Raw genomic sequence first — 16,697 nt, 5'->3', positions numbered from 1 at the left:
TCTAAATTTTCATAAAATTTTGGGATTTTTCACCAAGAAAGTTACCACAAAATTTTACCACCATGTTAAAGTTGAATATGTCACGAAAAAACAATCTAACTTTCTAACTTTGAAACTCTCTGCTTCTAAGGAAAATGGATAATGCAAATTATATATTGATTCACATGTACAATATGTCTACTTAATGTTTGAATCATAAAGATGACATGTTTTTATTTTTTTGAAGACATTAGAGGGCTTCAAAGTTTAGCAGCAATTTGAGTGGATTTGAGGGTCTTTGGTGCAATATGGGGGATTTCTAACATAAAGTATTCAACATGACAATATGAAAGTGTAACTCTTTAGGTCTTTCACAGGAATAGCAGCTGAGTGGAAGAGAAAGCTAAAAATCTAAATTTTTTCATTCGAACATGTTCTTGTAGCCCCATTTATGCATTTTTACAAGGAGTAAAAGGAGAAAATGCACCCCCCCCCCCCCCCCAAACTTGTGAGTAAGGAAATACCTTATGTGGATGTTAAGTGCTCTGCGGGCGCACTACAGGGCTCAGAAGATAAGGAGCAAAATGTAGCTTTTGGAAAGAGAATGTTGCTAAAATTGTTTTTGGGAGGCATGTTGCATTTAGGAAGCCACCATGATACCAGAATAGCAAAAAAAACAAAAAAAAAAAACACATGGCATACCATTTGGGAAACTACACCCCTAAAGGAACGTAACAAGGGGTACAATGAGCCTTAACACCCCACAGGTGTTTGACATCTTTTCTTTGAAGTTGGAGGGGGAAATGAAATTATTATTTTTTTTTATCACACTAAAATGCTAATGTTACCCTAACTTTCGTTTTCACAAGGGATAATAGGAGAAACTGGGTTACAAATTTTAGAGGGCTTTTTCTCCTGAGCATGAAAACACACCATATGTGGACGTAAGGTGCTCGGCAGGCACACAACAGGACTCATAAGGGTATGTTTACATTAAGTAATAAATGAGGAGGAATGGGAGGAAATTTTTAAAAATGTTAGGAGGTCCTCAGTAAATATGAATCACATTGATTCTTTCTGGAAATTGAACCATAGGATTTATTATATTCCAAAACTTCTTGAGAAAATGGGTATAAGAAAGGATGCCCTGTGTCCTAAATGTAATAAGGAAGAAGCTGACCTATTACACTTAATGTGGGACTATTGGAGAGTCAAATAATTTTGGGAGAGTGTGTATAGAAGAATTGAGAAGGATTTTAAGGTTGAGTGCCATTTGAAGCTAAAAGTGCAATTCTGGGGTTAGGCTTAAATGTAAAAGGTTATGGAAACGTGATTTTGAGAATTATTGGATTAGCAAAGATGGTGATAATTAGAAGGTGGATGGGACCTGATGTACCAACGGAAAAATAATGCATAGGGTTAGTGAATAAGGTTAAAAAATATGAAGAAATTTTATATAAGAATAGGAAAATTGGAAGTAAGGAAAAGTATAGATGGTTATTATGGAAAAGCTAGTTTGCATCCTTGTCAGAAAGTTTTTTTAGGAGCTGGGTACTGCTCTCTCTATTTATAGATTGTTAGATAAATTAGGGTCAGGTAGTAATGCCAGGCTGAGGGGTGGGGAGGGTCGGGGTGGGTTAGGAGGTATTACTTCTTTTTGTAATTGTTGATTTCGATGTATGGAAATTTATATAAATAAAGTATAAAAAACAAACAAAAAAAACATTAATGTGAAAGGAATCTCCACTCACAGAATTCCGCAAGCGGAGATTCCATCTGGCTGGTAGGACCGCACTGCCCTGCACTGGCACCATTGACTGCAATGCAGGGCTTGCTGACTTCTGCGCAAAGAATGCACTTGTTCTTTCTTCGTGCGGATCAATGTTAGCAGCGGAATTGTCACCCGCTGAAATTCCTCAGTGTGTACGAGTATTACGGAAGACCCATTCACACTGATGTGCAGTGTGAACAATACCCTAAGAGAAGAAGCGCAATTGGGCTTTTAGAGAGAAAATTTGGCTGGAATTGAAATCGGGGGCCATGTGCTTTTATACAGCCCCCATGGTGCCAGAACAGCGGACCCACCCCACATGACACACCATTTTGGAAACTACACCTCTCAAAGAAAGTAACAAGGGGTGAAGTGATCATTTACATCCAAACGGTAATTCAAAGATGTTTTGAACAGTGCACTGAAAAATGTTTATTTTTATTTTTACAGCCTACTGTTACAAAAATCTTCTTACTTTCCTTGAGGGATGTAGTTTCCAAAATGTGGTCACTTGTGGGGGGTTTCCACTGTCCTGGCACATTGGGGGCTTTGCAAACACACCATGCTCCTGACCTCAATTCCAGCCAAATCCAAGGCCAATGGCGCTCACTCCCTTCATAGCCCTGCAGTGTGCCCAGGACCAGCCTTAGGGGTGTTCGAGCTGTGCGGCCGCACAGGGCGCCATAGCAACAGGGACGCCGTTCGGCCGATACAGCTCGCACCAGGAAAATGTAATTTGTATTGCCCGACGTCCAGTTCCAGTGTGAGGTGGCGGGCAGGTAACTTCTTCAGCCATTCATCGCTGCTTCGGGCAAGCAGTGCTAAATGCTGGTGTAATGAAGAAAACTGTGCCCTGTAGCGGAATGTGACTCTCCGGACAGGGACACAGTTTTCTGCTTTGCAGGCCACACCCTCTCATTCCATTCCCACTACCCTCCCTCAACTATGTCCCTATGCGGAGGGTCACATTCCGCTTCAGGGCACAGTTTTCTTCATTACACAGGGAGGTTTCACTTACCCCGCCCTCCTCCGCGTCTCTGGTTGGCTGGCCGGCCCCAGTCTGAAGAGGGACGTCGCACATGTGACGTACCTCCGCAGACCCGCACAGGACGACGTCAGTGACGTCACTCGTGAGGCCGACGCCGGAGAGGAGAATGCAGCGCAGGACAGGTAAGTGTGTCTATGTTTGTGTGCATGTGTGGGTGTCTGTCTGTGTGGGTGTCTGTGTGTGTGAGAGTCCGGGGGGGGGGGGGGGGGACCTGCTTCTACATAATGTGGGGAACCTGCTTCTACATAATGTGGGGAACCTGCTTCTACATAATGTGGGGAACCTGCTTCTACATAATGTGGGGAACCTCTTGTACCTAATGTGGGGAACCTGCTACTACCTAATGTGGGGAACCTGCCTATACATAATGTGGGGAGCCTGCTACTACCTAATGTGGGGAACCTCTTCTACCTAATGTGGGGAACCTGCTCCTACCTAATGTGGGGGAACTATACTGCCAACCTAATGTGGGGGAACTATACGGCATCTGATTAAGGGGGGCAGGGGACTGGTGAAGGGGTAGATGGGACTCAGGGACGTGCACAGACATTCTGGAGGGCAGGGGCTCAAATAAAAAAAAGGGCACTATAAAAACCTTACTTATATTAACACACCACAATGCCCGTGGTAAGGGACCTCTGGCCATCAAGATAGCATCAACCCATGAAGGTCCCAATCAGACCCCCAGAAGCACCAGCAGGGGCATAGCTAGAGACCACAGGGCCCTGATGCAAAAAATTGCCTCAGGGCTCCCTAAACCCCCCCCCTTAGGCAAAGGCCAGATTGGGACCAAAAATAGGCCTGGCATTTTAGAATAAGCTGCCCATTTTTTTGGGTGGAGGTCAGACTGCTGGGACCCCCACCGATCACCTGGGTTCAAGTGGCTCTCCAGCTGTTGGAAAGTTAAAACTCCCATTATGTCTGGAGAGCCCAGGAATTTGGGAGTTGTAGTTTTGTAACAGCTGAAGAGCCACATATTGGGGTACAGTTTTACCCATCATCACTGCAGGACTTACAAGTGACTACAGCTTTGATGTGACAGTCTGGAGAATACACAGTAATATCAGTGACCTGAGTGACGTCTTCTCTGTTGTCTTTCCTTTTCTTCCTCATACGGTCCAGAGGCCAGGTCTTCTTCCAGCTCCATTTTCTCAGCAGAGTCTGATGCCTGCACATCATAGGCTCCTGACTTTATCACTAGATTCTCATCCTCTGTATGAAGACAATAATCATTATAATCCTGCCAGACACTGTACCCTAAAAATAATACTGCCACACACTGTACCCTAAATATAATACCGCCACACACTGTACCCTAAATATAATACCATCCCACACTGTACCCTAAATATAATATTGCCCCACACTGTACCCTGAATATAATATTGCCCCACACTGTACCCTGAATATAATACTGCCACACACTGTACCCTAAATATAATACTGCCACACACTGAACCCTAAATATAATACTGCCACACACTGTAGGGTATAGGTTTTTCTGTACTGTTGGGCATGAGCCTTTTTCTACCTTGGGAACCAAGGGCGTACCTTTATGCCCTGATCCCGCTCCCCTACTATGACGCAGGGTCACGGGCTGACCCCACGTCATAGTCGGGTGGTCCTGGCGGCTATCAGCCATCAGGACCCATATCTAATGCCGGACATCACCAATCGAGGTGATGCCCGTCATTAACCCCTTAGACGCGGCAAGCAAAGTTGATCGCCGTGTCTAAAGTGAAAGTAAATGGTTCCCGTCAGCTAAGTCGGGCTGTTAGTTGACTGGGGGGGGGGGTAGATATGTGTGAAAGGGGTAGACTGGGGGGTGTACATGGGTGACAGGGATGGACAGGGGGTGGACATGATGAAAGCAGTGGGGGGTGGAGAGGGTTAAGAAGGGGTAACAGAGGGGTGGACATGGATGACAGGAGTGGGGGGTGGAGAGGGTTAAGAAGGGGTAACAGAGGGGTGGACATGGATGACAGCAGTGGGGGGGTGGACAGGGTTAAGAAGGGGTAACTGGGTGGAAAGGGTACATACCTTAATCCATTATCTTCACTACAACAGCACGGGAATCCGGCAGAGCTTCCTCTTTCCTCCCCTCTCGGCAGGGCACCGAGTCACCGGCAGGGCACTCACTGCGCCGCTGGGGGGGGAGGGGGACTCATCACTACACTGGCACAGGTGACAGGGCCGCAGGGGGGAGGGAGACGATGGGAGATGCAGGGGGACGCTGTGTGCGCACGCACAGCAAAGCGCACACCTACTTCCCTTGGCCCCCCCCCCCTCCTGCGCGCTGTGAGTCACAGGCGCACAGGCCGGGGCAGGAAATATTTTTTAAAAAAAGTGCAAATTAGCGTTCCTGTACGCTAAAAGCATGTTCTGGGCGCAGGGAGAGGTGCTGGTACTGTCAATAGGCATTTTTGGAAGTGGCGGTACTGGCCGTGTTCCGGCCCACTTAAAGCACTGCATAACACTGCATAACACTACAATCCCCAGTATGCAAAGGAACAAAGCACAACCATGGTTGTAGTGCTTTATTCTTTGTATACTGAAGGTTACACACTAATTAAAAACTATTACCAGGGCAGACACTAACCAGCCAGCGGAGACTCCTCACTTCAAGATGGCAGACAGGCCCGTACTGCTTCACTCTAATCCCTCTGGTTAGGTCATGTGACATACCCAGGCAGCCCCTGCAGGACCCTGCTAGGGGGTTTGGTTTTCACTAGCTGCTGCGCTGCCGGGCATTTGGAAGCGCAGTACAATGAGTGGACTTTGGGGATGTGCTGCAGTGGAGGAGTTGTGCTGTGCTGACAGGACTTGGGCAGCACTGTATATAGATTGAGCAAGGGGGGGGGGGTATGGAGGGAGAAAATTCATAGAATGGCGTGTCGGCTGCTGTAGATTGAGCGGACTCACTTTGTCTACAGTGCTGCAGTTTTGCAAAAATAAAAAAGGGCATTAAAGGGGCATGGGCGAAAAAGGGCAGGGGCTCAAGCCCCCTTTGAACCCTGTGTGTGCACGTCCCTGATGGGACTGATTAATGGGGCAGGGAACTGATTAAATATAAAAAAAATATATTTGTCATAAAGATTTTTTTCCTCTTTGTGTACGTTTATGGGGGGGGGGGGGGGCGCCACAAGGCTAGCTCGCACAGGGCGCCTGAACACCTAAGGCCGGCCCTGAGTGTGCCTGCACAGCATTTTACGTCCACATTTGGGGGAAAAGATGAGTTACAAAATTTGGGGGTCTCTTTCCCCATTTAGCCCTTGTGAAAATGAAAAAATGTTAGGCTACACCAACAGGTTAGTGTAAAAAATGACATTTATTTTCACAGCTCATTGTTCCAAAAATCTGTCAGACACCTTTTTTTATAAAGATTTTGGCAGAACCTTCAACTATCAGCCATTGCAGTACACATCATCAATTTAGGCCTCTAATGTACATGGTGCTCCCTCATTCCTTACCCCTGCCATGATACTGCAAAGCACTTTACGTCCACATATGCTGTATTTCTATACTCTGGCAAAGTTGTGTTACAAACTTTGGTAGTCTTTTCCCCCTTTTTCCCCGTTGTGAAAATAATAAAAAAATAAGGGTTACCCCAGCATATGTGAGGGTAAAAAATTTTTTTTTAAACCAAAATGCCCCAAAGTTTTCATTTTCACAAGGCGTAAAAGTAGATAAAGCCCCCCAAAATTGTAAAGCAATTTCTCCCGAGTACAGAATGCCCATATGCAGCACATGACCCCAATATGTCATCATTGATGGGGGGCCATCTGTCGGGCCTAGCCAAAAAACATCCAGGGTTCTGGTTCAAAACTTTCTGGCCTTTAGAAATTTGTTTGCGCCGCCATCAAATTGACAAAATCCTCACTGAAAAAAGCGTAAAGTTTATTTCAGTGAGGCCTGTGGTGTCAATTTGGATTCCTGGGTGTCCGAAAAATCCAGCAGTTTGTAGCTCATAATTGTCCAGAATTAGGGTCCAAACGGGGTAATCTATAAGGGGGACAGGGAAACTGGTACTGGGAAGAGGGACACTAGCTTGTGGGGCCTCCACTGGCATTGTCCTGCGGCACCGCCTTCTAGGGGACTCCGCATCATTATAGGAAGAAAGAAGGAAAGAGGGGTCTTCTCCCTCACTGGTGGATCCGGTGTCGGAGGCAATATTGGCGAATGCCTTCTCCGCCGAATATACCTTGTGAGGCATTGTAAAATAAAAATCTACAACGTGTTTGTGTGTTTTGCACTTTATTTCAGTGTAGCATTGTGTAGTGTGATTTACTTTTTGAAATAACAGAGGGAAAAAAAGCGGATGTTGGTCAGTGATGTGCTTCACTGATCAGTGCTCAGTGGTGGCTGGATGCACAGAATAGAAAAAAAAATTCTTGGACTCCCAAAAAAATTTAAAAAATGTATAAATAAAACGTACATCCCTAAAAAAGCGGATCAGTAAAAAAAATATTACTGATCAGAAATCATGGTCCAGTCACACACATTTGTTGGTGGCACGGACCACGGTCGCCCTAAAAAAAAAAGAAAAGGGAAAAAAAACTGGGGTGAGGCAGCACCACCCTAAAGTACTGTGTTGGTCAGACAGATGACTCCAAGTCAGTATAAGGGTGAAGCTGGAAAAGTTTTATTTTAATTTTTTTTCACTACCAAACCTCTCCCTGCCTCCTGTAATCTGTCCCCCACCAACAATCCAGTTGGCACACTACAACTCCCAGCAACTCTGCAGCATTTTGGGGTCCGCAGCTCCGCTCTACTCACGAACTCTAACTGCAGTGAGTGGGCAGAGCGGAAGATCGGGAACTCATATTCCACGCCGCTGCTGTGATTGGCCTGTCGGTCGTGACTGGCCAATCACCCATGCCACCTCCCTCCTAGAACTTGAGGGTGATTGGTGCTGAGTCACCTGAGACCCGATTGGCCATCGCCGTTCTGGGGGGGGGGGGAAGTGTGCCAGTATTGATGTGTTCAATACTTATTTCACCCTTTGTATCTATTTAGTGCCGAACATATACAGCCATGGCCGTAAATGTTGGCACCCCTGAAATTTTTCTATAAAATGAAGTATTTCTCACTGAAAAGGATTGCAGTAACACATGTTTTGCTTGTATTGGCAATAAACCAAAAAAGGGAGGAAAAAAAGCAAATATGACAGTCACACCAAACTCCAAAAATGGTCTGGACAAAATTATTGGCACCCTTTCAAAATTGTGGAAAAATAACATTGTTTGAAGCATGTGATGCTCCTTTATACTGGGGCAAGTAACCGGTGTGGGCAATATAAAAATCACACCTGAAAGCAGATAAAAAGGAGATAAGTTCACTTAGTCTTTGCATTGTGTGTCTGTGTGCGCCACACTAAGCATGGACAACAGAAAGAGGAGAAGAGAACTGTCTGAGGACTTGAGAACCAAAATTGTGGAAAAATATCAACAATCTTATGTTTACAAGTCCATCTCCGGAGATCTAGATTTGCCTTTGTCCACAGTGCACAACATTATCAAGAAGTTTGCAACCCATGGCACTGTAGCTAATCTCCCTGGGCGTGGACGGAAAAGAAAAATTGATGAAAGGTGTCAATGCAGGATAGTCCGGATGGTGAATATGCAGCCCCAAACACATTCCAAAGATATTCAAGCTTTCCTGCAGGATCAGGGAGCATGAGTGTCAGCGCAAACTATCCGTCGACACTTAAATGAAAATAAATGCTATGGCAGGAAACCCAGGAGGACCCCACTGCTGACACACAGACATAAAAAAAGCAACTACATTTTGCCAAAACGAACTTGAGTAAGCCAAAATCCTTCTGGGTAAATGTCTTGTGGACAGATGAGACAAAGACAGTTTTTTGGTAAAGCACATCATTCTACTGTTTACCTAAAACGGAATGAGGCCTACAAAGAAAAGAACACAGTAACTACAGTGAAATATGGTGGAGGTTCAATGATGTTTTGGGGTTGTTTTGCTGCCTCTGGCACTGGGTGCAATCTGAGGATTACAGATGGATTTTGGGTCGCACTGTACAGCCCAGTGTCAGAAAGCTGGGTTTGCGGCAGAGATCTTGGGTCTTCCAGCAGGACAATGACCCCAAACATACGTCAAAAAGCACCCAGAAATGGATGGCAACAAAGCGCTGGAGAGTTCTGAAGTGGCCAGCAATGAGTCCAGATCTAAATCCCATTGAACACCTGTGTAGAGATCTTAAAATTGCTGTTGGGAAAAGGCGCCCTTCCAATAAGAGAGACCTGAAGCAGTTTGCAAAGGAAGAGCCGTTCAACATTCCGGCTGAGAGGTGTAAGAAGCTTATTGATGATTATAGGAAGCGACTGATTTCAGTTATTTTGCCAAAGGGTGTTCAACCAAGTATTAAGTTAAGGGTGCCAATAATTTTGTCCAGTCCATTTTTGGAGTTTGGTGTGACATTATGTCCAATTTGCTTTTTTTCCTCCCTCTTTTGGTTTAGTTCCAATACTCACAAAGGGAATAAACATGTGTATAGCAAAACATGTGTTACTGCAATCCTTTTCTGTGAGAAATACTTCATTTTCGTGAAAAATTTCAGGGGTGCCAACATTTACGACCATGACTGCATATGTCTTTGACATGGAAGCACACTTTAAAGATTCTGGTCCATGCTAAAATGGCATCCTGAATTAGTATTAAGTCTATAAGGCTGTATTTGTGCGAGGGGCATGAGTATTTTCCTCCCCCTGCATTTCAAGGTGGGTCGTTAAGGAGTTGTGGGTATAGAACGTTCCTGCACCTACTGGCGGGGCGTACGTTACATTTTGCGGATCATGGCTTCACGGCTACGTCTGGCATTTGAATCCTCCTGTCACGTTCTGGGGCTCCGATGGTCGTTTCCTCTCTCAGAGCCCTGCTTTTACTGACGCGGTCTCGGCATTTCCCATAGCCCCGACGGCTGCCTCACAGCTGGATGCCCGCCTCCCGCTCGTTAAGGTTGTGGTTATCCTCCAGTGCCGGGGTCATTGTGAATGTGCTGTTCCACAGGTACAGGTTTGGGGAGCTCACACAGCATTTGTCAGCCAGGGTGGTTACATCGGTGGTGGTTACATCGGTGGGTCCGGCGCATATCTGAAGTGTTTTGACACGTGGCTTGGGCACTTTCTGATGACGTCATGCGGGTTGATCTGCAAGTGCTGTCGGCTGAGCAAGTGCTGTCCTTCTCGTGCGTAGCTGACATGGTCTTACCATTCTTCCACTACAGCACTATATCCCAGCGGTCTGACCTGAGCTCGTTACCCCGATACACCCACTCGTATCATAGCTTCCTTGTCTTTCCTGTGTCTCTCAAGTCATTCTGGTGCATCAGTGTAGAATTCAGTGATTGAATATGCTGCAGCCTCGTCAGAGCTCGTATACACCGCCCGCTTGTAGTTCTACTTAGTTATCATTCGCTGTAGACCTGTGTGTACAGTGAAGTGTTACAGTGCATGCATATTGTATGAGCCTGTTACGTTTAGTGTTACTAGCCCTTCATATTTTCCGTATAATGTACACTACATGTTTTCTATATGCCTCTGCAACATACATTTCCATATTCTGTTGTATTGTACTCAAGGTATTTATACTGTTTTTATACGCTTGTGGCTTTAGACTGTTCATACGCTCATGGCTTTTATACTGTTCATACGCTCATGGCTTTTATACTGTTCATACGCTCATGGCATTTTATACTGTTTATACGCTCATGGCATTTTATACTGTTTATACGCTCATGGCATTTTATACTGTTCATAAGCTCATAGCATTTATAATGTTCATACGATAATGGCATTTATACTGTTCATACGCTCATGCATTCATACTGTTCATACGCTCATGCATTCATACTGTTCATACGCTCATGCATTCATACTGTTCATACGCTCATGCATTCATACTGTTCATACGCTCATGGCATTCATACTGTTCATACGCTCATGGCATTTATACTGTTCATACGCTCATGACATTCATACTGTCTGTACGCTCATGGCATTCATACTGTCCGTACGCTCATGGCATTCATACTGTCCATACGCTCATGGCATTCATATGCTCATGGCATTCATACTGTCCATTCGTTCTTGACACATTATACTGTTCTTACGCTCATAGCAGTTATACTGTTCACACGTTCATGGTATTAATACTGTTCATATGCTCTCATTGTTCATACGTTCATAGTATTTATGCTGCACGTGCGCTCTTGGTGTTTTGTGCTGCGCATGCACTCTTGCCTTTTGTGTTCATGTGCTCATGGCGTTTGCGCTGTGTGTGCACTCATGGCGTTTTGTGTTTGTGCGCCCATGGCATTTGTGCTGTTTGGATGCTCGTGGCATTTGTGCTGTGCATACGCTTATAGTATTACTATGCATAATGATCAGCATCTATGCTCTATATACATTCACATAATTTTATAATATACATATGCTCATATTTATATGCATATATTTATAGCATTTGTACGGCACATACGCTTGTAGTTTTATACTATGCACATGCTTATAGTAGTTATACTGTACATACAGTCATAACTTATACAGTACTTTCACGCATAGGCTCATAGTATTCATACGGTACATAACTGCATAGCATTCATTCCGGGCATACATTCATAATAATTATAATATTATGCTGTAAGTATTGATAGCATTTCATGTTCTTTTACACTGTGCAGTCATACACAGCATTTTTACCGTACATAGGTTCTTAACTTTAATATCTGTCATACGTCCATGACCATTTACTGTGCATAGATAAGTTTAGATAAGCTAGATTTTACATGCATACTCCTGATAGTTTCATTACATCTATACATTGAATAGCACACTTGAACTACTAGAGCAGTCACCCCACCATGTGTTAGACATTTTTTAAATCACGCATATGTTTTCCAGTTGTGCTACTATGTCTGTTTCAGTGGAAGTTCCGGCTATTTATTACTATTACAGCGGAGTCTTACATTTACTAGCAATACTAATTGTATCATGTACGCCACCAAGTCAGTCTCACTCATTGCTAGGATTGGAGCAGCACACTACGCAAACATTAGTTTACCTCACATGTTACAGTTCATATCACGTGCATACACTACTACGCTGTTATACCGGCATTTGTTCCTGCAGCTGATAGGTCATACAAGTTACTGTAGTAGTTGTACCACATTTTAGTCACTAAGTCAGTATTACGGTCACATATTAGCTCTGTATGTTGACATCTGATATTCAGCCTCTACCTTTTAATCCTTTTGTCCAAGGGCACGCACCATGTTATTGTTGCAGACACGTCTCCAGCAAAATAACATCATGACACATAAGCACAGTTGTTTTTACTGACCCATCTTCAGAGCAACACCATCACGACACATAGGCGGTTGTATACCCTTCATACCTGCCACGTCTGCAGGGGGATACACTGCGTAATTGTTGTTACTGACACGTCTTAAGAGCAACAACATCACGACACATAGGTGGTTGTATACCTGCCACATCTGCAGGAGGATGCACTGCACAGTTGTTGTTACTGATACGTCTTCAGAGCAAGAGCATCACGACACATAGGTGGTTGTATACTCTTCATACCTGCCACGTCTTCAGGGGGATCCACTGCGTATTTATAGTTACTGACACGCTTTCAGCGCAATAACGGCATGACACACAGGTGGTTGCAAAAAGAACAATGGTTATGCAAGACCTGTCACGTCTACAGGCTTGATGGTTTGTGTAAGAACTGTCCTGTCTACAGGTATGATGCTTACGCAAAGACCTGTCATGTCTACAGGCATGATGGTGCTGAAGGGATCGGTCACTCGCAGCGGGACGCCACTCCTGAGATCAGTTTTGAGTCGGAAGCTTGGCAGTTTAATGGTGTGGTTTAGTCTTCATGTAAGGTGCTTATTCAAGTGTAGTTTGATTTACAGGCAATAGGGCGCCACAAGGTTTTCACCAAAGGTCTTTCATGTAGTTGTTGTTGTGTGTCATTTGCAAACAGTTTATTTTTGCCGCTTAATAGCAGGGTCTGGATAGCTTCATATTATGCTGGACAGGTATCTATTGGTTCCACTCTTGCCATGATGTCATAGGCAAGTATGTAAAATAGGCATTGATCAGCTAGTATGTCAGCCTGATCCTGTTTCAGTGCCGGCTTGTTTATTACAGAGTGGGCGTGACTACCACAGCTCTTCGGTACTAGGTATCGATTACTAGGATAGCTAGTTCGCAGATTCTATTTTCTGTCTCAAGTTAGAGGCTAAATTGGGTTATGTGTTAGGGTTGTGGTGTTGTTTCATGATTATAAATTGTCATTTTTCTACTAGGTTGACTTTTTGCTCACTAAAGGCGTGCCCTCTGTCACGGTTATGGGCACAAATCTGACTGCTTTAAGTTTAATTTCTATCAGGCTGTATTTGTGCGAGGGGTGTGAGTATTTTCTCCCAACCCTCCCTTTTTTCAATTTATCCATTAAAGGGTATGCCCACTAAAGGTGTGCCCTCCGTCATGGTTATTGGCATAAATCTGACAATATATTTGTGATGCACGCTCATGTTTTAAGAGTCTTATTTTACTACATCCCATATGTAACTTGTATTCAGAAGTGCTGACTGCACAGGAGCATTGTGGATTGTCAGTTCAAACCTCATTCCACAGATGTGACATTACAAGATGGATTGAATTGTACTAATCTAAATTCTGACCCTGACATTGACATATTGCAGCTGAAATTGAGATTTATCTGAGCAGCTTTTTCAGTCCTCCTTTGTCAAGCTGTGAACAGTCTGTGCCCACTTTAACGTCTCTTCCTGCCCTTAGCTGCTTGAAATCGATGCTAGAAGTTTTATTAGTTAAAAAAAAAAGTCCATGAACTCCTTCTAAAAAAAAAGTTGTGGATCTCTTTTCTACATGTTATATGAAACAAGGATCCGTCATGCCTTGTATCAGTGGTTCAGCCTGGTAGTAGTGGTGGTATGTGTGGGAGCACACTTTGGGCCCCTTAGTACCAATGGAGCATTGTTTAAACGCAACAGCCTACCGGAGTATTGTTGCGGACTGTGACTGGGACTGTGACTGTGACAGAGTACACGTTCTGCTGGCTACTTTCAGCAGAATAATACACCATGTCACACAGCTCACATAATCTTTATTGGTTTCTTGACAATGAGTTCACTGTACTCCAATGGCCTCCACAGTCACCGGATCTACATCCAATGGGATGTGGTGGAACAGGAGATTGGCATAATGACAAATCTTCAGCAACTGTGTAATGCCATCATGTCTATATGGACCAAAATCTCTGGAATGTGTCCAGCGCCTTGTAGAAAGTATGCCACAAAGAATAAAGGCAAAAGGGGGTCCAATCCGGTACTAGCAAAGTGTACCTAATAAAGTGGCCTGTGAGTGTACGTGCCAATAACCTTGAAGTGATCATTACTTTGGTGTATATGGTCTGTATGGTGTATATATGTTAAGTAGTGAAAAGTCACAGACTTCTATTTATTGTGCAGGATGGATTGCCTGTTGATCAATGAACTTTGCTGCAGACACTATTCGGGTCATTCCCTCAAGTAAGTGTGCTGTTTATTCTCTTTACTAAGAATGTGACCTTTTAGTTTGGGCCGTAAAGATGTTGTCCAGTAGTAGAAATAACACTTGTTTCTTTGCTAAATCTGCACCGCTCCTGTCTGCAGGTTGTGTGTAGTACTGCAGCTCCGTCCCATTTTCTTACCAGACAACCTGTAAACAGTAGTGGTGCTGTTTTTGAAAAAAAAAATACAGATTACAGCACTAAACTGAGCCCTTCTACAACCCTGTATATTGAAAATAAATAGGGTTATAGGGTCAGAAGAGTTTTATTCATTTTCTTCATTCTTTTATTCATTTTTAAAAATGTTGTAAAACAAAACCTATATAAACTGGGTATGATTGTAATCGTACTAACCTAGAATTAAGATAACATAATTTTAACTGTAAAGTGCACAGTTTTTTCCCCCTCAATTTTGCCACACACATAATCTATGGAGGGGGGGGGGGGGTTCTGGGAGGAGTTAAACTTTTAAGCTTATGGTCACATTAGTAATGTTTTTACAAAGTACAATTGGTCCTGCAATAAACAAGCACTCATATGGCCCTGTAGGTGAAAAAGAGTGGATGAACCTTTAAAGGTGAGGAGGAAAAAATTTACGCACAAAAATGAAAATGTTTAATGGGTTAAAGGAGTACTCCGGAGCGCTGGTACTTAAAAAAAATAAATCAGTTTACCTCATCTGATAGCTCTTTCAAAGACCTTTCCAACGATACCTCATTTGTCAAATTTGGCCCAGCCATTCTCTTGTAATTACCACCTGTAGCAGTAAGCAGCCATGTCATAAAGACTACATTTCCCATGACTCCCTGCGCCAGCTTCCTGTTAGCTGCTGCTGATGCCCACAGCTCCTTCCCTTGTGGTTATCTCCTCCCATCCTCCCCCTCCCAGCCCATCAGCCCTCTCCATGTGCCCACTAGCCCACTGATCCATGTGCCCACTAGCCCACTGAGCCATGTGCCCACTGAGCCATGTGCCCACTAGCCCACTGATCCATGTGCCCACTAGCCCACTGATCCATGTGCCCACTAGCCCACTGATCCATGTGCCCACTAGCCCACTGATCCATGTGCCCACTAGCCCACTCATCCATGTGCCCACTAGCCCACTGATCCATGTGCCCACTAGCCCACTGATCCATGTGCCCACTAGCCCACTGATCCATGTGCCCACTAGCCCACTGATCCATGTGCCCACTAGCCCACTGAGCCATGTGCCCACTAGCCCACTGAGCCATGTGCCCACTAGCCCACTGAGCCATGTGCCCACTAGCCCACTGAGCCATGTGCCCACTAGCCCACTGAGCCATGTGCCCACTAGCCCACTGAGCCATGTGCCCACTAGCCCACTGAGCCATGTGCCCACTAGCCCACTGAGCCATGTGCCCACTAGCCCACTGAGCCATGTGCCCACTAGCCCACTGAGCCATGTGCCCACTAGCCCACTGAGCCATGTGCCCACTAGCCCACTGAGCCATGTGCCCACTAGCCCACTGAGCCATGTGCCCACTAGCCCACTGAGCCATGTGCCCACTAGCCCACTGAGCCATGTGCCCACTAGCGCAGTGTTTCCCAACCAGGGTGCCTCCAGCTGTTGCAAAACTACAACTCCCGGCATGCCCGGACAGCCTTTGGCTGTCCGGGCATGCTGGAAGTTGTAGTTTCGCAACAGCTGGAGGCACCCTGGTTGGGAAACGCTGCACTAGCGGTGTCACAAGAATGCCGCAGCACTACGCAAATAGCGTAGGGCTAACGTATGCAGCGATAGGAGCCTAGCGTTAGCCCTACGCTATTTGCGTAGTACTGTGCATGTGCAGAACAAATTAACTTTGGGGAGGAGGCCGGCACAGCCCGCAGTGACTCATGGGAGCGATGAGTCACCGGGCGAAGATGGCGCCGGATCGTGAAGAAGACGCGGTCGAGCGTCATCAAAGGACCCAGCTTCGACCCAGATGGAAAAGTGAGGAGAAGTCTGGGAAGAAGCCAACATGGACAACGTGAGTATATTACAATGTGATATAACTTTTATTAATGCTTCATTTCCCCCATAAACAGGTTGCGTCGGAGTACTCCTTTAACAGCATTTATAGAGATGCTTTACAGCAGCTACATATAGGAAGCAATAGCTTGAAGCTGACTCATTGGCCTTTGCAGAGGTCCATGTGCAGCCAGAGGGGAGGCTGAGCTATAAGCATCATCTGTTGTGTAGGCCTGACCCCATCTTATCTACTGGTGTCACCTTTCACGTTAATCCTGCCTTTGACAAGGGACTGCTGAAAAGTGACAGAACAGAAAGTCTTAG

At 45.0% G+C, this 16,697-nt stretch overlaps 1 protein-coding gene across 1 annotated transcript in view; it reads left to right on the top strand.

Annotated features, from left to right (window-relative positions):
- HELB (DNA helicase B) overlaps positions 1–16,697 on the top strand; it is a 63,408-nt gene that overhangs the window by 33,814 nt on the left and 12,897 nt on the right. Inside the window, exon 9 of the mRNA XM_056574228.1 lies at positions 14,320–14,379. Within this exon, the coding sequence (XP_056430203.1) occupies positions 14,320–14,379 (60 nt within the window). The remainder of the gene's footprint in view (positions 1–14,319; positions 14,380–16,697) is intronic.

This window comes from Hyla sarda, chromosome 4 (genome assembly GCF_029499605.1).
Source record: "Hyla sarda isolate aHylSar1 chromosome 4, aHylSar1.hap1, whole genome shotgun sequence".
Classification (NCBI taxonomy): domain Eukaryota; kingdom Metazoa; phylum Chordata; class Amphibia; order Anura; family Hylidae; genus Hyla; species Hyla sarda.
Note: the sequence above shows the minus strand (reverse complement) of the source record. Positions and strands in the feature narration are given on the sequence as shown.